The sequence below is a fragment of the Actinia tenebrosa genome, unplaced genomic scaffold, assembly GCF_029948245.1.
Source record: "Actinia tenebrosa isolate PJP-AT-01 unplaced genomic scaffold, QUT_ActTen_1.0 PGA_scaffold9__36_contigs__length_13948895, whole genome shotgun sequence".
In the NCBI taxonomy this organism is placed as follows: domain Eukaryota; kingdom Metazoa; phylum Cnidaria; class Anthozoa; order Actiniaria; family Actiniidae; genus Actinia; species Actinia tenebrosa.
The window spans coordinates 5961397-5982574 of record NW_028292586.1 but is presented as its reverse complement, the minus strand read 5'-3'; the positions used below and the strand labels follow the sequence as shown (position 1 = coordinate 5982574).

Sequence of the window (21178 nt, the reverse complement as noted above, 5' to 3'; positions counted from 1 at the left end):
TGCGGGTTCCCTGTGTCCTGAGCTAAAATCCAAGATGGCGGACGTAGGTGAGGTTGAAGTTGGTTTGGATTCCAAGATTGAAGAGGTTAAAAACTGGCTTAAATCTGAAGGCTACGACAAATATAAGGAAGCAAGAAGACTAACAGAAGAAGAGGCTAAAAATGATCCAGAATCCGAGCCTTACAAGTCAAAATATGCTGCACGTGATATTTGGATAGAATTGAAAGAAAAGTTAGAGACGTTTCAAAGTGAGGATGAAGAATGCAGTGAATTTACAAAACTACTACTCGCTTCTTTGAACTATCAGCTGGGGCTAAACTATTTAGAGACGCAAGAACCAGGTCTAGGGGAAAAGTGCTTGCAGCAGTGTTTGGCAAGTCTTAGAAAAGACGATAATCTTGAAGTTAAAAGTGCTTCTTTGATTTTGCATTCTTTGAATCAACTGGGGATTTTGTGGAGCCAGCGAGGGGAAGAAGAGAAGTCGTTGGAGTTCTTTCAAGACGGAGAGAAATTTTATCACAGGTTTAAGAAGGATGTTGGAGGTTCACCATATTCGATTCATGAGTAAGTACGGTTACCGTGTTTGATTAAGTGTGGAAATATTATGACAGATGGTCAACATTTAGAACATCTATAGATACACCCTTTTTAGCTTGAGCGTAATGTTTTCACATTTTAGACCAAGTGTTCTCTTGAGAGATTCTTTGTATGAGTCTTTCCATATTCAGGTGTCTTCTTGTGTGCAACCGTAAAACAAAGAAGCAATACTCTAGGGAATGACGCCTTATAATGGGAAAAAAACATCTGACCCAATTAATGTCATCACACAGGAAGGGACATATATCAGGAATGTAGTGGTAGTAGACTACCCTCTCACCTCTGGGTTCAATTCAAGTCTCTCCCTTAATTTAAGGGTTTTTCTCTAGGTTTTTCCAGTTTTCCTCCCTCCACAAAAAAGTCCCAACAAATCTGTGGGTTATGTGTGCCCTGACTTACAAATTGGCGCAGAAGTTGTTTTAGGGTTCAGTCTGTGACTTAGCTGTGCCCTGACTTAGTTCAGCACAGAAGTTGCTTCAGGATTTGATCTACGAGTTATCCATGCCCGACTTAGTGCAGCCCAGAGGTTGTTTCAGGGTTCAATCACTATTGATGGTTTTGTATTTTTTATACTTTACAGGCTATTCAACGCAGATGAAAACAGCCTATCTGATCTGGACAGAGTAAAAGAATTTGAAGCAGCCTTCACGCATACCTTGTATTATCTAGCGCAAGTCCATGGTGCCCTAGGTGACTCCAAGAAAAGTGGTACCTACTGTCACACGACCCTGCAAAGACAACTGGAGACTAAACAGTATGATCCTTTGGATTGGTCACTTAACTGCGCCACGCTGTCCCAGTACTATATAACATGTGACAATTATGTGATGGCAAGACATTGCCTGGGTCAGTCTATAATAAATTAACTACTCTGAGGTTGAGGAAAAAACTGGGGGAGTTGGCATGTTTGTAGTTCATTGTGGGACTGTTTTAGGGTACATTTCCAACATGGCATCCTTTTTGCCCCCTAAATCAGTTCCACAAAGCACAGCAATGCCAACTTGAGCCACTTTTTCCCTAAACCTAGGAATGGCTAATAGTAAGAAAATAGGAAGCCAATGTTTTAATCAAGGCTGGTAGAGCTAGTGGTCAATAGCAGATTTAGGGGAAATATGTCATAGGGTGCCATGTACCCGCGCCCCCTCTAGCTTGGAATTAGTTGGTTGGTTTAAGCATTAAATATTGTTAATAGACCTATCCCAAATTTGCTTTACTGGTCACCAAACAATGGTTTCAAGTCGAGGTCGAACTTGATGAATAAAAGAATCAAGTTCAGTCTCGACTTCAAACCATTGTTTTGTGGTCAGTCAAGCAAATTTGGGATAGGTCTATTGCTAAATAGGTGCATCTTCTAATTTTTTTTGATCCCCCTACTCAAAATCCTAGATTCGTAATGGTAAATTTTTCATCCTTTAGCATGTTCTAGTGTAGTGCTTGCAGAAGCAGAAGAAAAGTACACCCATGAATCAGTAAGAGAAGACGATGGAGAACTAGAGAGACAGAGAAAGGAAAGGTTCCCCAGAACAAGGGCTGATATTTCACGATGCTGGGCCAAATATTGCTTGAACTTGATCAAAGAAGGAAAAGAAATGAAAGAAAAAGAGATGGATGATAGGAGAATGGAAAGGGAAAATGAAAATGACACAGAAGAGAATAATGAAGGTAAAGTAATGCATGATATTGTTTACACTTAATTGCAGGAATGTTGTCATAGAAAAAAAAATCACACAGAAGAATATGATGAAGGTGAAGCAATGAGTGATATTGTTTATGTCTCCTGTGAAGTGCAATGCCTAATAAGCTGCAAGGACAGATTGAAAGAAGTGAATTGGGTGACTGGCCAACCATTATAGAGTGGAAAAATAAGAAGAACAAAGAATAATGTTATATCTAAATTAGATGACGTTTGCTGCTTTTGTTGGTAACAGCCACCACCTTGGAATAGTCCTGGGTCCTCCTGTTACATTTCTGTGTTCCAGGGGTAGACACAGGCTTTTCTATTTTTTGTAGAATTGAGAAAAAGAAAGATTGGAAAATAAGAAGAAAGAAAAGAAGGGTGGGAGAAAATGGCCAAAAAAGTTATCTGGACACAATGTTTTCCCATTTCAGACCACATGCCATTCTCTAGAGTATAATTTACTTGTTAACGGTTGCACATGAGAAGACACATGAATATGGATACCATTGGAGCAAAGAATTCTATTCTCTAAGGAATGACATGACGTGGTCTGAAATGGGAAAAAATTATGCCCAAGCTGAAAAGTTTAATTTGTCTTAAAAGGTGAAGCATCAACTACAGATAGGGTCCAAGAAAGAGAAGAAGAAGTAGAAGAAGAAGAAGATGATGAAGAGAACAAGAATCCTTTGAGGTTCACGTCTCTAGAAGTTACTTGCTATGAACAGTCTGTTCCTCATCATGCTATCAAGAATTTCAATGAAGTATGCATCACACCCTAACAGCCTCTTCAGGATGGGTTTATAAGACGAATAAACTAGAGGGATAGCTGGATTTTGTGCGTTAACAATATTCTACATATTTAGGGAATCAAGATTATAGCGTGGCGGTAGCGCACCTCTTGGAATGAAATGAGAGGAGAGGAGAGGAGAGGATATTAAGGGAATCAAGGGTATAATGTGGCAGTAGTGCACCTCTTGGAATGGAAGGAGAGAGGAGAGGAGAGGAGAGGTTTTGTTTTTTGTTTTTTTTTTTTTTTTAGGTTTGAAATAGCTTTATTGGCATGACCTACAATTTACAGGTATTGCTAAAGCATTGAACATTAACAGGGATTTTTGTTGTTTGTTATATTTTACAAACACATTGTAATAAGAAAAATATCTATATATCTATATCTATATATATCTATATGTAAAGTAACATATTTGAAAAAAATAGGTATGAGGAGAGGAGAGGAGAGGAAAAATAACCCAATAACAGTTGTAATGGTATCGTCCTTATTTCTCTTTCCAACAGGCTCGTACCATTTTCCGCGAAGGTCAGAAATGGTTAAATCAGTCCAAAGACTACTACCTCTTAGACGGCCATGTGAGCGATTTTGTACAGATCCAACAAGACCTCAGCCAATTCTACAAGCTGCTCGCCTTTTTCGAACAGGAAAAAGACCGCAAATGCAAAATGCACAAGCGAAGAGTAGACCTCCTCTCAGAAGTCCTCTGTGAGCTCAACCCTCAGCATTACCTCCAGATATGTCGGCAACTCATGTTCGAAATCGCAGAGGCATACAGTGAAATGGTCGACTTGAAGATCGCGATTTTAGCCGAGACAGAACAACAGCCGCCAACAGTCCACGCAGTCAAGAAGATAAACCATCTTATAAACCAAGCCATCAAATTCTTTCAAACATTCATCGACTCAATGAAACAGAAGGGTGCACTACCGGAAACGTACGACGACGACATCGTTCGACCAGCTTTAGTCTCGCATTTCTGTATCGCTCGGCTGTTCTCAAAGTTCGTGGGTCTGGAGACACGCGCTAAGCTGGAGAACTTGAAAAAGAGTGTAGATCTGTATAACTATATCGTGAGCTATTGTGACAACCATCCAGACATGCCTAAAGAATCTTTTGAAGATGAACTCCAAATATCGAGAGATATGGCGGCCCTACTACCTATTAAAATGTCGAAGATCATGGCTAGTAGTTCGTAAGCGTGGTGTAGCAAAATTGTCCAAAATAATGGCTAGTACAGCTAGTCGTTCGTAAGCCTGGGGTAGACAAGTGTGAACTCGTACTAGATCTTATGATAGTATTTATTAATGTTAAACTGGCCGTGTTCTTCACTACACTTAGGATGAAGCATTGCATGGTTTTTGTTGTACTATAAGAATGACATCAAAAAATGTGTCGTATAAATCTGCCGTTTCATGTCGCTGTATCTTTGTGCTTTCTCGCTTCCCTTGGGAAGTTTTGTCCGAATGCGTGATGAGAACTCATCTTTTACCAATAACTATGCAACGAAAGGTTTTATAACCATCTAAATTACGTCCAATAATATTCTGAAAAAAAGACCTTTAATAGACTATTTTCCTTGTGGCGTTAAGCTCTTTTCCCATGTAAAATTTATGCCGGGTCATTTTCCTTGAATATTATTCTTTACTAGCCTTGAATATTATTCTTTACTAGCCGGGTTCGAAAAATAAATAAGAGGTCACACTAAACTGCAAAAAAAAAAAAAAAACCAGTTTAAAAGCGGTCAGTTGCATCATGTTAATTAAGAAAATACTTATTACTAATATACTGCTCAATGATAATATAGATATATAGAAAATTGATGAAGTACCGCCTTAATTAATGATCAGCGCGTGAAGGGGGAGTGGAGAAAATAACGAGTTGCTATACAATACTTTTGAAACATCAAATACATACACAAAAAAGAGTCATTTACTGAAGTATTTGGTTTTTATTTTTCATGTAAAACCTCTCATTACACTTTGTTCGTTATCTTAAAGGTCCGAAATGTGTTTCTTAGTTTCTTTACAATAGCCCCCCAAAAAAATTAGTGGAAATTTTTTGCGGGAGTTGGTCTAGGAGACATTCATAATGAAAGCGCCCAAGAGACCATTTTAGCTCCGTTCAACCGAGCAGTCTTTTTGAACCAACACAATGCAATATAAGTTACGAGTTATTTATAAAATCAAGTCAGCGTAGTTGAAGCTAGTTAGATTTTGAAGTATATCTTCACTCCATTATTTTACATAGTACGCATACAGGTAGTTCAAGCTCCAACCGATTGCTACTTATCCTAGACATTTCCCCCTCGATCTGTCCACCACAACGATGACAAACTTCGCCGCTCGAGAAACGACTGCAGTAGAAAGCCACTTCCATGTTGTCTGTACAACGAAGGGTAGACTTGGTGTAGACTTTATCGTCCAGAGGATGACCGGGGAGAAACAGAGCCGTTCCACACGAGAACACTGTCGACTTGATAACCTCAGTCAAGGACATTTTTGGCTGAGATGGTAGAGGTTTGGTGGTGTAGATACATCGAGGTTTTTGACACCGAAAGCACTGGACGACAGCACAAACTCTTTTCCCCGTGTAAGCAGGGACAAGGACTTTAGATTTGAAGGCAGCGATGTCGTTCAATTCGAACTGCTCGTCTGTTGACGGGCTTGTACTTCCTGAATTTGCAATGCAAGAAATTCTGAACATACCGATGTGTTGGTCGTGGCTGTCAAAGGTGAAGTGTAGAAAGAAAAGCGATATCCCGAATGCAGGTTGATAAAGGCTAGGCATCCTTATACGGTATCTCGCCGCAAGGAGTGTCTGGGAGTGGTGTTTTAAAAAAACACCTCAAAACAGCTTAGAATTGAAAAAAAAAGTTTGTTCGTAAAAACAATTGTTTTTCTTCTTTCTTAAAAATTGCCATAGATACAGTGTTCGCACGTAATTGTCCGTTTGAGCCGCCATTTCGGTTGCTAAGGTTACCACAGAAAATTGTCCTTTTATAGTCTACGTTAACTTGCACGTTTTTCAAAAGTTGAGATAATATGAAAAATTCACCATAATGACTCAGTTTTGTTTTGGACCCGAAAGCTATTCAGTTAATATCATCATGCTTATGTGAGTTCTATCGATTCTCCCGAACCATCCCAAAAACAACCTCTCGGCTGATATAGGTCAGGGCTCGGCTAACTCGCAGATTGAACCCTGAAACAACCCCTGGGCTGATCTAAGTTAGGGCATGGCTAACTCACGGATAGAACCCTGAAACAACCTCTGGGCTGATCTAAGTCAGGGCATGGCTAACACAGATAGAATCCTGAAACAACGTCTGGGTTGATCTAAGTCAGGGCACGGCTAACACAGATAGAATCCTGAAACAACCTCTGGGCTGATCTAAGTCAGGGGCACGGCTAACACAGATAGAATCCTGAAACAACCTCTGGGCTGATCTAAGTCAAGGCACATAAATTGAATTGGAATGTCTATTTTGGACGTTCGCTACAGCCAGTTTTGGCAATAACGCGACTAACCTTACCTTGAGTATTGAACTTTTCTTTACTGCCCCCTACTCTGATGATGTGTCGCCATGACGACCTGCGAGGCAATCGTGACCGCTGACAATTCTGAACACTTATATCGATACGATGAACTCACACGATGGAGGTTGTTTTACCATTCGATTTTTATTGAAATCATTATCATGCAGAGAATCGCTCTAATGACATATCCAGTGCTTTTCCGCATGACCAAAATGTCAAATTCCCATTTACTCACTCACTTATAGCTTATTAGTCGTATTAGCCACTCCCAATTTGAGGGGAAAACTCGATCAAGTTGGCATTGCAATACATTTCGTGGCTGTCACTCTTAGTGGAAGAATTTATGGAATTTTCCCAAATATTTTTTGCATTTTAACGTTTTTCCCCGGCATATTTTCTTCTGTTCCGACATCATACACTGGAAAAATCTATCGATTTGAGATGTTGGAAATATGTTGGAAGTTTCGACTTGCAACGGCATATTTCCATACCATGAATTTGTCCAAAAGGTTGGAAGTTAGGCTTCCAACTTATTTCCAACATATTTCCAACATCTCAAATAGATAGATTTTTCCAGTGTTATACATATGATCCGCAATACATTTCAAGCTTGGTATGCAACACATACAACGAACCCTTCAACTAACATTTTTTTGAAATAGATATGCGGGTCTCTCACTATAAAACCAAAAAAACTCCAACTAAAGTGTTTGTATTTGTCCAGGGTTTATTTAATACTCATACATTTATACAAAATATCGTTGTCGAATAGTGTATGCATTTGTTTCAGTAGTGCCGAGCTAAAGGTTCAGTTCCCGTTTATAAACGGTCGTTGCGGAATTGGGACGTCATTGAACACAGTAAACGATTATCTTGAATGAAAGCAACGACTTCCCTAAGTAGCAGAGCTCTTCTTCGTTGGCGATTCTTGGCAGAGAATTATTTTCTCTGCCCAAGAATCGCCAACGAAGGAGACTCTGCCAGCAGGGAAGCAACGACAATCTATACAAAAGGGAATCTTTGTATCAGTAACAGCATTGAAATGTCACAAATCTTTTCACAGATCCGTAATGTATGCGGTGATCTGTGAAAAATTCTCGTCATAATCTTTATAACTATTCACTAGAGTCCACATCAGCTTGAGGATCGTTACGGTAGTTTATTTGGGATTTTTCCTTCTCTCCTCACACAAAACACAATATGGTAATCCTAATCCCAAGCGATTACTTCTAACAGTAACGTTCTCTTTCGATATCTGCCCACCACAACAATGACAAATGTTTTGGCTTGCAAAGTGGCTACAATAGAAAGCTCTCTCGATATTATCACTGCACTTCAGGCCTCTATTAGTGTAAATCTTGTGATCAAGAGAATGCCCCGGTTCAAACAGGGAGCTTCCACACGAAAAGGTCCTTTTGTCTATGCTTTCAAAGAGCTGTGTCTGTAACTTGGACGAAAGTGGTTTGTTCGAGTAAACGCACCGAGTCTTTTTGCATCGAAAGCATTCAACCACCGCACATACTTTGTTCCCTGTGTAGGCAGGAACTACGAGTCTTCTGGCTGTAGAAACGCTCTTGATTTCAAATTCTTCTGGCCATGGATTGGAGGTTTTGCTTGAAGAAAGACAAGACAGCCTAGAATCGGCGAAGAATTTTTCCAAGACAATCTTTCTCATGTCTTCGGGGTAAAGTTTACTAAGCGAAATACGGAAGTTGAATTCGGCGATGTCAAACAATAAATGATCTGCCGTTTCTTGGCCATTTATATGCAAAAATCTTGGTAGTTTACAACTTCACGGATTTTGATGGGTTTGGCAATGGTAACGGCAAGACGAAGCAATCAGTTATCTTTAGAACCCCTCTTTACCTTCTAAGACTAAAATCAAGGACGACAAGTGATCAGCTTTGAAGTTAAGAACCGACATTTGTTCCAGAAAAAAACATTTAATTTACAGGTAAAAAAATCCTTAATCGGTCAATATATTTTATCTTATGAAAATAAAATTTAAGACCAATTATTGAACTAATTAATAGGTGGAATCTTTTAAATGGCTTCCGCGCGCCCCAAACCAATCAAAAAGCGACTCAAAAATACAAACAACTGGGAAGCCAATCAAAACGTTCGTAAGACTGTTAAACCAATCAAGAACGAAGTCTTTTGACGTCATGACTTTTAAGGTAGATGCCTGATGTTGGAAGATTGCGTGCAGAAAGTGAAGAAAACACCATTATGTATACCAGATTTCATTAAATTTGAGAGGACTTTCTAATTATGTCATTATAGACATCTCAGAAGAAAGATTCATAATGATGGCTTAATTATTATGCGCGTGGATAATGACTGAATAGCGGGAGACAACGATTAATCTCGAATTTTCAAGATTTAGATGACGAGCACATGTTGTTGAACATAAAGTTGCATTCACAATTAAAGGTAAAAAGGAACTTTCCAGAATTTGCTTGAGTGACAACGAAACAAAGGCTCCATTCCGGCGTTGTTCGACTTGATAAAATACAGTAAATGTATAAACACATCAAATGTCCAACCTCGACTTGGAAACATTGTCTCGTAGTCACTCGTAACGACGATCAATATACACCTATTTCAAAAATTGTCGTTATCGCCAAAGGCGATAGGCGATAGGTCATTTCGACATGGAAATCGTTTAGATGACAACGTGATGATCATGATGAATCTGCGCTGTATGCTGCTGATTATGATATCGAGGGCTTGGGCTGTTTCAGGGTTCAACAAACAGGAGGTTGACATATAGTTCATTTTACATGCATCCAATGCTCGTATACAATCTTCATTGTCAGTTAAAGACATCGCCGGTTGTCATTAAAGGCGTAATTGCCAGCTTCTCACCTCATCAGATTAATCTCGATAAAACTAAAAAAAGCGACTCGTGAAAGTAGCGAGAGACAGTTGTGTTTATTTAGCTTTTAAAACAATTTATCATATTTTTATATTATTATATCAGTACGTCACACAGCAATATTTGGGCGTTTTTTACGTTCAAATTTGGGGCCCCGTCTACACTTTGGACAACGCGTACTTTTGCCTCTCTATTTTATCCTCACTGCCGGTCACACCAAAATGGAAATTTGCCCAGTCGTTCAAAGGCGACTTCAAAACGCAGGCCTTGTATAATATTGTCACTGATGCAAATGGAAATTGGGCGGGGACCTTAGAACATTGTGATGTCACAACAATGGCAAGAAAACTACGCATGCCCAGTGTTCAGTAGTCGGCGTGTTTTTTTTGAATCGTTGATGTGTGCACGGGCTGACAATTCTCCATTCACTTATACCAATACCAAATTATCATGGATGCGAGAACATGAAAACACAGAAGGAATCACACATTTTCTCGATGGAATTTGTGGTATTTCTTTCGTATTTCTATGTTAGCCTAGTAGCGTTCAAGATAATTTTGAGAAGAATCTATTATGCCAGAATCCTCTACATATTCTTTTTCTTATTCAATGGCAACACCCATAAGAGTACCGAGATAATAGTGTTAATTTGGCTTACAAAATGAACTGCGAAAAGGAATCTGGTAGTATTGATATCGAGATATAAGAAAGAGAAAGGATTGAAAATTATTTTTTTCAACGAATTCCAAGTTCCTTGTTATTTTACGCTATTTCTACTGTGAGGATACAAAACAAACATTTTATACAGTGATGCTATCATGTTCTTAACTAAATGGCTTCCGCTCTAAGTCAATCATAAGGGCACGCGGTATCCAATCAGAATGCTCGAATACTGTTACTGCTCTCAAATGGCTTTCTATTCCTCTTATTATTACTAGTCAAACATATTGCTTCTTTGTTTCTTGTTCTAGCTTGATAGCAAATTGATTATATATCAAAAATCTAGGACAGTATTTATGAACAATTATTCAATCTGGGAATGAATCGTTCTCTAATTACAACAATCTCGTTCCCAGACCTCGCGTTCTTAACGCTGACAATGCTACTGCTGACCAGTAGTAACGCAGACGTGACGTGGATAGCCCAGTACACTTACCATGCATACTGGGCGCGAGTTGCTTGTATTTCAGTTGTTCTATCATCCTTTACATGGAAGTTTAAAGTCAAGAATGAAAGGGCGCGCATGGTTTATAGAAGAATACACGCGTTATGTAGTCATTTTACAATAGAAAACATGCCCTAATTAAGTTCTACTGAACATCTAACAGACTTTGGTATGACGAAACATTTTCGGATTTCATGTGGTTATAAAAACCATTTCGACTTACGGAAAACAGATTATCATTGGATAAGACCTCATATGTTATCGACTTGAATTTGCTTTATCTACTAGATATAAAACCTTCTTTGGGGTTCCTGTGGTAATCCTCGAGCCACAGGAAGCCCAATTAAAGCTTCAATTTTGAAAAATTGAAAAATTGCAGCAAACGGCAATGTCATGGCAAAGAAAAGAAAACATCAGCCGGACAAAGGATATCTTCTCATCTAACGGCACCATCATACCTTATGCAATTGATTGTTTGTTTGTTAATTGGTTGGTTGGTTGGTCGGCCGTTCGGTCGGTCCTTCGGTCGGTAATATAGTCATACAAAATCTGTTGTATATTCTAATATAAAAGAGCATCATTCTTGCATCGAATCCTTAAAGAAAATTTTATCAGCGTGATTTTTATAGTGCTTTTTACCCTTACGAAGCCTGGATCTTTCCTAACAAAACGCGCAAATCTGATAATCGATTTAAGTAGTTAGAATAGTGCATTATGGGATATCAGTGTGAATTACATTACATTACGCCTTAGTGTTGACATCAAATGGTTCTTCCCTTTTCCCTCGAGGTTTTATTCGTCACTCTTTGGTTTCCCAGCAGCATCATCGCTGGCTCCGTCAACTCGTTCTACAGATCCTCTGTTTTGCTTTTGGAGAATCTTCTTGAGCGAGTCACTCATGTAATATGGCTTTTCGACACTGCCATTGTTACGCTCAATATCCTCCACTGCGAGAAAAAGGTAACTTCAATACAGAAGCAATTCAAGGGAGGAGGAGGGGGGACGGTAGAGATCAAGAACAAAGGAATTGGAAAATGACGTCATAGATGACGTAAAACTATCCACTAGATATACGGCAAGAAATTGCATTAACTACAAGTATGGAAAGGATAGTAGTCAAGATTTTAGTCCATGGGAAATGACGTCATATATGATGAAATCAACATACTAAAGTTTAACGTCATATTTGGTCAATGAAAATGACGTCATTTAACGTCACACAATCCATCGAATTAAAGTCATTAAGAGATAATTCAATCAAAAATGACGTCATCTTTAAAGTCATATTAAGTCACAAGGTAATTACGTCATATGCAGTCACTAGGAAATGACGTTATATTCAGTCACTAGGAAATGACGTCATATCCAGTCACTAGGAAATGACGTCATATCCAGTCACTAGGAAATGACGTTATATCCAGTCACTAGGAAATTACGTCTTATTTAGTCACTAGGAAATGACCTCTTATTTCTTCACTACGAACTGACGAATAAAACTGAACAAAATAAACATACTGCTGTTCATTGAGGTATATTGAAAACCACACACACAAACTGTGATGAACAGAGGTGTAGGATTCATGAAGAGGGCTGTAATATAATATACTTACGGAAGCAAAGGAAGATGGTATCGATGCACATGTCGTACACATCAAAGAACAACACTGTCACCACATAAGCAAAGATGATGGTGATCTATGACAAAAGATAATGTGTTGAATCAGTGACGGTAAAAAGGTTATCAATAGAAGGTTAGAGCTGAGTGTGCAATGACGAAATTTGTTTTGTTTCATTGTTACTATATTTAAATAGGCCCTTTGCAGCTAAGCAATCATTAATGCTGATTAATTCACTGAGAGCAAATGAATGAACATTTTGATTCCCATGGGTGAAATTTACTGGACTGCAAACAACCTTTCTGCAACCGTGAGATCGTAATAAAACTACATTTCCTAACACACTGGATACATCATCATGTCATTGAGTTCTTTACAAGTAGCTAAAAAGAATCACCAATTTAATATAAAAACAAAAATTTTGCCCTCCAGTACAGACACGTGACCGTTAACTGCAAAGGGCCTATTGCTAACCAGAAATTTATTGTACAATCCAATGAAGAAAAATGACAAAATGCTTGGCACATTTACATCACAATAACGGGCAATGTTTATAAACAAACGACCAACTATACTAAAGTACTCACGATGACTGGCACCACGTCATAGTTGAGGGACGTCGGGTCATCTTCATTGACTTTACGGAACCAGAAGTAGCTCGCCACACCTAGGACAAAATAGAAATCCAATTTCTCAAACTATATTAGGATTTCTCAGAGACCTATTTTCAAATAATTATGGGATTGGAATTTAAAGGGAGGGAGGGAGGGAGTGAGGAAGGAAGGAAGGAAGATTCTAAAGTATTTTATCTTACCTATGATGCCAGTGACAAAAACCTTCCCAAGAAACAACAAAAATGAAGTGACGCTGTTCACTGCTGCGACCCTGGTACAGCAAACGATAGAATCAAATGTGAACACATTTTACGACTGATAGTTGCCAATTATCATGATGATGATGACAATCTCCTCACCTGAGTACATTCCTGAGCAGCAGTTGAAAGGCATCTTTGGCAGAGGAACAGAAATTCTTGCCATAAATCGCAATCTGTTAAGCACAAATAACACAAACACCATCAGCTATCAAAGTAAACTGAACACAGGCAATTCTAAGAACCTTGTCGTTGACCGACTCCAGCCTACGCGACTGGACCTATAGGGAGTATGGGTAGCAATCACTGAAGCGGTTTAAATAATCTCTCTGAATTAATAGAAACAATGGTTTGAAGTCGAGACTGAACGTGATTCTTTTATTCATCAAGTTCAACCTCGACTTGAAACCATTGTATTGTGATCAGTCAAGTGAATTCAAGAAAGGTTTATTGTTCCCCCTTACGGATATGATAATAACGGCAAGCAACTATTCCTTAAATGTAGTGTTATGTCAGGGATGTTATTATTAGTATACTTACCACAATGTAAGCGTTCTTGTTCAGGAACCTCAGACACTTCTCCAGACACCAGAAACAACACTTACAGCAACTGTTAACATATAAATAAAATAATGGGAATTAATAGAAGTTCAACAGGGTGGCTCTTCTTCCACTGGATTCCAATGAGAATTGAAAGTGGATTTTTGTGGAGTGAAGCAAACCAGACAATCCAGAGAACCCTCCAAGATGGCAAGAGAGAATCACCAAGCAACTCTACTCGTGCATACAACGCTACCTGTCCTTGGCAAGCAAAGCTTATGCTTATGCGAGCGTGATTTCATATACCCTGTCCCAGAGCGAGCGCGATTCTATATACCCTGTTCCAGAGTAGAATCGCTGAAAACCATACCCTGTTTGGCGGCACGTACCCGTATAGCGAATACAGGGGAGTATCCCCCCCCGCCCGCCCCCGGGGCTTTCTTGTGTACTATGGTAACAAAAGTTTTCCATTGAAGAGTTGGTACGTGTTCCCTCTCATTTTAAGAAAAGCATGACAATATTTTGTCATATTTTAGGACAGTTGCGCTCTGACATATTATCCTGCCTTAATGTGAAAATATGGGTATAATAATTATGAATTAGAGTTGCTATACTAACCACAGAATGAATTTCACTGCCTTGTTGTCCTGACCATATTCTGTAAAAAAGATTACATGCGTTTGGATAGACCCGGTGAGTGTGGCTCATAATACTTGTAAACAATCGTCAAGTTTTGGCGCCTTTTGAATTACACACGCGTGTAAATGACGTCAACGTGTTTTATTGACGGCAGTCTATTGCAACGTGTATGTCGTGATTTTTGTCTGGGGTGGCCGTGTAGCAATGCAAATGGCGGTAATTCAACATTTTCCATACACTTGTTCACTTGGTTATTCGCACCAGGGGGGGGTCACTCCGCCAAGTCAATGTATCAAGATCTTGGGGGTAAAAATCAGTGATTTGGTATCTTTTAGAAAGGGTGTTAAAATTGAATTTCCAATTTTGGCATTTCTTGGTATCTTTTAGGGTATCTCTTAGGGGTGAAAAATCGTCCAACCCCGCCCTTTTTCAAGGAATATAAGAGTATAGCTGGTACTTTTACCCTTGATTCCCCCCCTGGCATTAGTACCAGGTATTGAATCAAATTGGGTGTGACCAATAAACCGATGTATGCACACTTTTCCATACACCAGTTTACCCAGTCATTAGCACTAGGCATTGATTCAATTATTATGCAGGGTGAAAATAGGAATGATACTTGAAAAATACTCTTCTCTATCGAGTGCTTTGGTTGTGACCAGTGAACCAATGTATGCAAACTGGAAAATAAAGATCAAGAGTACGTGACCCAGATTACCTTTTAGTTTCCTATCAATATATTCCAGCACTGCTCTGATCATCTGTACTATAGCTATGATAGCTGCACCAAAAGCCAGTGATCCTGTGTGGTACCTGGAAAATAGTAGGTCATAGGTATCAATACCATTTAATACAAGGAGTGGTGTTGACCCTCCTTGGAATTCATCCCCTGGTAAAGTAGGGTGGGACCTATAGCAATAAAGACACCATACCCACACCTATCCTGCATGGAATCAACTGGTTCTGGTTGCATACATGTTACAACAATCCGTTTTTCCAAGGTATTTTTCTGAAAGAACCCCTACACTACACCACTGTGCCTTTTAGCCATTCTGAGGTGAAAGATTGGGTCAAGTTGGCATTGCTGTGCATTGTGGGATTGTCTTAGGGGACAAAATAGACGCCATCTTCAATGTATGTCCCTGGAAACAGTCCCACAATGCACTGTAATGCCAAAGTGACACAGTCTTTTACTCAACCTTGAAACGGCTAATTCTCGTCGTCATCATCATCATCATCATCATTTTATTTATATAGCGCATTTTCCAATATGCCCAAATGTGCTTCTCATGGGACTTACAATATATTCATAATAAATAAAATAAAATAATAAAAAATGATATATTCTATTTAACAACTATATCTATTTACAATTCTAAATTACTAATATCTAAGCTTCAGTACCATTTTCCTGGTCCTCCCTGCCCAAGTTTCTCTCAAATATTGAAATTTACCTTATTGTCCTCCAGAAAGATGACAAGACTGGCAGGGTGGGGATGTCCTGGAAGAAGTAAGTTGTGATAAAATACCTACAGCACTGTGAAAATTTTGTTCCAAGGATTTCTTGATAAGCTTAAAGACTGGGGAGGGGTGGGGGGGGGGGGGGTGGTTTGGTTTTTTTTATATTTTGAAGCTCCTGGAAGAAGCATTTTCAATTGCTTGTGTGTCCCCTTTCAGGTTCTTTAATGTGCCTAACGTGAGAATTTATGGATTGTCTAACCTCTGGCTTGTCAAAAGCAAAATACCAGGATGCGAAGGCACCAGCAAGAACACACTGACCCAAAGCGATAATGAAGTTCATGATCCACAACCAACCAAAGAAATGATAGACCTGCATCCGCAGAAGATATCTGGTGGCAGATAATAAATAATAAAATAAATAATTATTGATAGAATTTAACAGTGGCATTTCCACAGAGTGGCTCTTCATCCACTGAATTCCAATCAAAATTTAGAAGACAGAACAAAGCAAATTTAAATTCAATAAAATTTCTACTAAATAGGCGACTAATGCACTAACAGGTCATGTGATGCCATCCCCCTTAAAACGAGCAAGTGAGTCAAAATGAACTCCAAAAATGAAAAGAGTGCCCCATATTTAGTGAGAGGGAGAAGTTTCAGCTTGAAATGTTGACTATAGGAGAAATGACATTAAATATAAATTCAAATGTTTTACAAGGATTTGTATGGGAAAAGTGTTGGCTGGTAAGCTTTTGCCATCCAGTGCATTTTTCCATACAAATCTTTATAAAACATTCAATTTTATACAATGTCATAATGCAATTACTCCTGTTTCACTTATTATGAGCTTAAACTCTGCCTCTCTACTAATGTTGAGATGCTCTTTTCATTTCTGTTTTTTATTTTGACTCCCCAGGGAGGAAGGGTCTTGTGACCTGTTAGTGCAAGTCGTCTATTGTTTCCCAACTCTTTGGTGTATGGTTCCCTGGGTGTCTAAGTAACTCCTAAGCCCCCTCCCAGTGTCTAAGGTCCCCTTACCCCTCCCCTCCCCCTGCCAAGAGACAGAAAGGCTCTGAATAGCTATGAGGAGAGTACCCCTAGGACTATACTTACTTGTTTTCCTTGTATCCTATAAGAATACAGCTGGCAGATGTATTGGGATACATCGAATCAAATGTCTGCAATAAAAGAAAGTTCAACATTAGGGGAAGAGTCAGAACAATGGTCCAAAATAGTAGCCAACTTTGGATATTCTGGTTGAGTGATCAAGCAGAAAAAATCTGAGTTGAGGCTCTGGGGAAACAATAATGCAATCATATTATCATTTACTCAGATTGTTTTATCTCAACCAGAATATTCATTGAAAGTTAGCTATCATCTTTTAGAGACCTGTTGAAATACTTGATACTTGATGAGTGTCAGCAGTGACCATTTCCTTTCCTATAAAATACTGGCAGAAAAAAAGGAGCAGGTTTTGTAAATCATTACCTTGGCATTGCAATCAGCTGAGTTTGTCAGGTTATAGATGTCATTTTCTGGTACATCGACAGTCTCATATTGTGGCTTACCATTAGTAGAAAGGTAACTGATAAGTTATACGCAGTCAAGGAAATCATCAAGGTTCAAAAATAAAATCTTACAAGGAGTTTTCATGAGGGCCCTGGAAGAAATTTTAAAAATTCCAGAAGTTTTCTAGGAATTCACGGTTCAATTTATTATAAGAATCTTGGAAACCATCATCAACGCATGTGTACTCTGGCTAAAATATTAGTATATGATAAATTTATAGAATTAAAAATATAAATTATAAACATTTTTTTTACTTCATTGCAGGGAAAAATCATTCAGTCTCCTGAGCCAGAGACTCATGATTTACCTTTCAATTCCAGGAATAATTGGAGTCCCCGGGGAATGGGGGGGGGGGTACTCCCCTATATTCGCTATACGGGTACGTGCCGCCAAACAGGGTATGGTTTTCAGCGATTCTACTCTGGAACAGGTTATATAAAACCGAGCTCGCTCTGGGACAGGGTATATGAAATCACTCTCTCTCCTCTCTGGAACAGGGTATCTATTTTTGCAATACCGTAACAGGGTATGAATTTCAGCAAATTTTTACTCTAGAACAGGTTCAGGGTTCAGAGGGCTCAGCAGCACATCCCTACCCTAAACGGGCAAGATAACCCCCAGGCTCTATTCACATACAACACCATGCCTATGAATCGCACTCGGGTTGCACTGGCAAGAGAGTGCGTATTCACAGCGAACACAACTCGTGCTTCCCATTAATATTATAAATAATTAAAAATAACTAATGAGAGTTAATTAATAATTTTTGATGAATAAAGGATACAGCAAAACAGCAATGAACCAGACAAACAAAATGAGCTGCATCAACCAAGGAATAAGAGGAAAAAACAGAGTAGAAAGCATTGAAGATAAGGCCCTGAAGATAGAATCAAATGGTAGTATTGTTAAGGGGGAATACACTATCTTTTGATTTGTACAATACCACTGTGTTTCTTGATTACAGACTCACTCAATCAGTATATTTTTGTATTAGCCTCAGTTTTAGTGTCCAAATATTAACAAATACCAATGGTATAGTGGCAAAGTAAAGAATGCACAACTTCAACAACGTTTCAGAAACTGCTCTGTTAATCAGCAGTGAAGAAACGTTTTTGAGAAATAGATCAAGTTTCTATAATCCAGACATATTTCGGCGTACATACTGCCATCATCAGTGGATGTTAATGATGTAATAAATGTATAACCTAGATAACCTAGACTAATGTATAACCTAGTTTCAGAAACTATCCCTCATCCATACCCCCAAGAGTGGAGTTTGGAATTTCAGGGGAAAGGGGGGGGGGGAGGGAACATGTAAATATTCTACACAAAATTCAAGGCACTAACCCCAAGCAACAAATCGGAATAAAAAAAAAATACACAATTTGGTAGAATAACTAGATTTACACAGAGTAATTTCCATCTAGGCACTTTCTCGTAGATAGTTAATTAGAATTTTGGAAAAACCGGAGAACCCAGGGAAAAACCCTCAAAACACAGGGGAAAACCAACAAACAATTCTACTCATATATGAGGAGTCTGAGGATCAAAACCCTGGTCGCATTGGTGAGAGGCAAGTGCTCTTACAGTCACCCCCTCCTTTGAAAATCCTGGACTCCCCCCCCCCCCCCCCCCTTGCCTATAGCTTACTTGCTCGCTTCACTGATCATCTCTACAGCAATCTTGATGCGACTGCACATGACCAATAGGATTAGTAGAATGATCACCAGCATGATGCTCAATAGTATTCCTGACATGAAAATGACATTATTGAATATTAGAAGTATTAAAAAAGAAGTTATTAAAGCCAACGATATTAATAAAAGAACTTAAAATTTGATCAAATTATCCCTGAAACAACCTCAGCTAAATCACAGATATATTTGGGATAATGTTAATAGTGTGTTAGGTTTGTAAGGCAGAGGAATAACTAAAGAACATGGACACATGCATTCTGAAACTAAGGAGTTTTTTCTAAAAGAACATTGGTTCACCAAAGTTCACGAGTTCAATCAAATGTAATACACCTATTTCAAAAAACGTTGTCAGTCGGAGGTCTGAAATCACCAAAAGACCAAAAGGTAAGCTGTAAATTGTTTGTGGTTTTAATTAGTAGTTTGCAAAAAGTTAATATCTTGATATACTAACTTTGAGCGATGACCTGCACTGGCAAACTGTCTGGGTAAGTGTATATTGAATTTTTAACGAGAAAACACTCAGTCCCTCACAATTCCAATCAGTCTCAGATTTCTGATTTCAGATATCCAACCGACAACGTTTTTTGAAATAGGTGTGTATGATAATTGAAGACGAAAACAAGAACCAAAAAAATTCAACAGAAACTTGAAAACATAATGGCTGTTTTTCGATAAACAAATAAATAACCTACCAAGAGCCAGCCAAGTTTCCTTAGAATCCTTGTAAGTGGACAGATCAACAGTAAACTTGAGTTCAAATGGCTTGCTTTCACCTGAATCGTTCAACATCTTGAACTTGGAGAAGCACCAGTACATGCCTGGGTAAATAAATGAAATGTCAATGAAATCCAATAAAAGTGCACTTACTTGTAACATATCACCTCACAACTCAAAAGTAAAATCTGTAAAATCCACGAGACCATGTAATTATCCCGGGGGGGGGGGGGGGTTCTCCGCCAGAATTTGGGTAGGGGTGTTCCACTGGGATTCTGAAAGGGGTACCCTGTTTATGACAAAAAAAATCAAATTTGTAGACCCTGTTTATGACAAAAGATATAATTAATTGCACTGAGTTCCTGTTTCAATTATCATGTCATCTCGCGTATCAGTTTCTTTACGACCATAATAACCAGTTTCGATCAATACGAAATTAGAAACCTTGAATATGACAAGAAACTCAGGAAGAATTTGGATCTTGAGTGAAATTGCATACCCTGTTTATGACAAGAAGCTCGAGTAACCATACCCTGTTCAGCGGATCATCCCTGTATGGTCCATATATGTGAGTACTCCCCCCCCCCCCCCCCCCGGGTAATTATTATTTTGTCTCATATATAATTTTCAATGAAATACAATTTTTAGAGTAGATTTTAAATGTAAAATGTAAATGAACTTGGGATATAAATGTTGTACATGAATGTTGGGCTTACCAAAGATGATAAGAGCAATGACGGCCAGGATGGTAAACCATATCAATGGACCAGCTATCCATCTGAAAAATAGGTTACATTGGAATCTTCATTAGATAAAAATAATGAGGTTTTATATCATGATGATGATTGGTGATGATGAGGATGTTGATGATGATGTTGATGATGATGTGATGATGATTGGTGATGATGACAATGGTGTCGATGATGATTGGTCATGATGATGATGATGTTGATGATGATGATGGTGATGATGAATGATGATGGTGGTGATGATGATGATGATGGTGATGATGATGGTGATGATGATGATGGTGATGATGATGATGACTGGTGATGATGATGATGATGATGATGTGACAAGGATGTTCATGATGATGTGACGATGATGATGTTGATGATGATGACAATGATGATGACAATGATGATGATGTGATGAGGATGTTCATGATGATGTGATGATGTTGATGATGATGATAATGATGTAATGATAATGATTACAGTGATGATGATACCATTTTACAACTATCACAACTCTGTGAGGCATCTGTCAGGCAGTCTTCCATGAGATTCACTCTATACACTCTACCAATTCATTCACACCACTCATCTTACATTTTTATTTTTACATGGGGCACCCAGAAAAAAAACCTTCATGGCAAAGGAGATAACACTTCAAGTAAACACAGCTCAAATGAGGTTCAGTTGAAC

General features: G+C 38.7%; 2 protein-coding genes across 3 annotated transcripts in view; one reads left to right on the top strand and one right to left on the bottom strand.

The window, feature by feature from the left end:
- The first annotated feature begins 3 nt into the window (after positions 1-3).
- Positions 4-4482, top strand: LOC116308011 (KIF-binding protein). Its single transcript, XM_031718360.2, has 5 exons — positions 4-564; positions 1178-1443; positions 2014-2259; positions 2879-3036; positions 3569-4482. Exons 1-5 carry the CDS (start codon positions 35-37, stop codon positions 4259-4261), a joined length of 1893 nt encoding a protein of 630 aa, XP_031574220.1. The 5' UTR covers positions 4-34; the 3' UTR covers positions 4262-4482.
- A 5034-nt stretch (positions 4483-9516) lies between these two features.
- The window catches only part of LOC116308009 (choline transporter-like protein 4), a 28362-nt gene continuing 16700 nt past the window's right edge, over positions 9517-21178 (bottom strand). For both annotated transcript variants that reach the window (XM_089024566.1, XM_089024567.1), the window contains 16 exons: positions 20468-20529; positions 19730-19855; positions 18991-19090; positions 18125-18217; positions 17260-17356; positions 16885-16949; positions 16031-16160; positions 15765-15811; positions 15029-15123; positions 14290-14329; positions 13672-13741; positions 13234-13307; positions 13075-13145; positions 12848-12927; positions 12255-12339; positions 9517-11591 (listed from right to left, as the gene is read on the bottom strand). In XM_089024566.1, coding sequence (XP_088880692.1) covers positions 11437-11591; positions 12255-12339; positions 12848-12927; positions 13075-13145; positions 13234-13307; positions 13672-13741; positions 14290-14329; positions 15029-15123; positions 15765-15811; positions 16031-16160; positions 16885-16949; positions 17260-17356; positions 18125-18217; positions 18991-19090; positions 19730-19855; positions 20468-20529 — 1390 coding nt within the window. In that variant the 3' untranslated portion in view covers positions 9517-11436. The remainder of the gene's footprint in view (positions 11592-12254; positions 12340-12847; positions 12928-13074; positions 13146-13233; positions 13308-13671; positions 13742-14289; positions 14330-15028; positions 15124-15764; positions 15812-16030; positions 16161-16884; positions 16950-17259; positions 17357-18124; positions 18218-18990; positions 19091-19729; positions 19856-20467; positions 20530-21178) is intronic.

Excerpts from the sequence above, each read along its gene's own strand:
- LOC116308011 (XM_031718360.2), top strand. The coding sequence starts at position 35 with ATGGCGGACGTAGGTGAGGTTGAAGTTGGTTTGGATTCCAAGATTGAA. Across the intron at positions 565-1,177 it reads TCACCATATTCGATTCATGA|GCTATTCAACGCAGATGAAA; the intron begins GTAAGTACGGTT and ends TATACTTTACAG. Across the intron at positions 3,037-3,568 it reads CTATCAAGAATTTCAATGAA|GCTCGTACCATTTTCCGCGA; the intron begins GTATGCATCACA and ends TCTTTCCAACAG.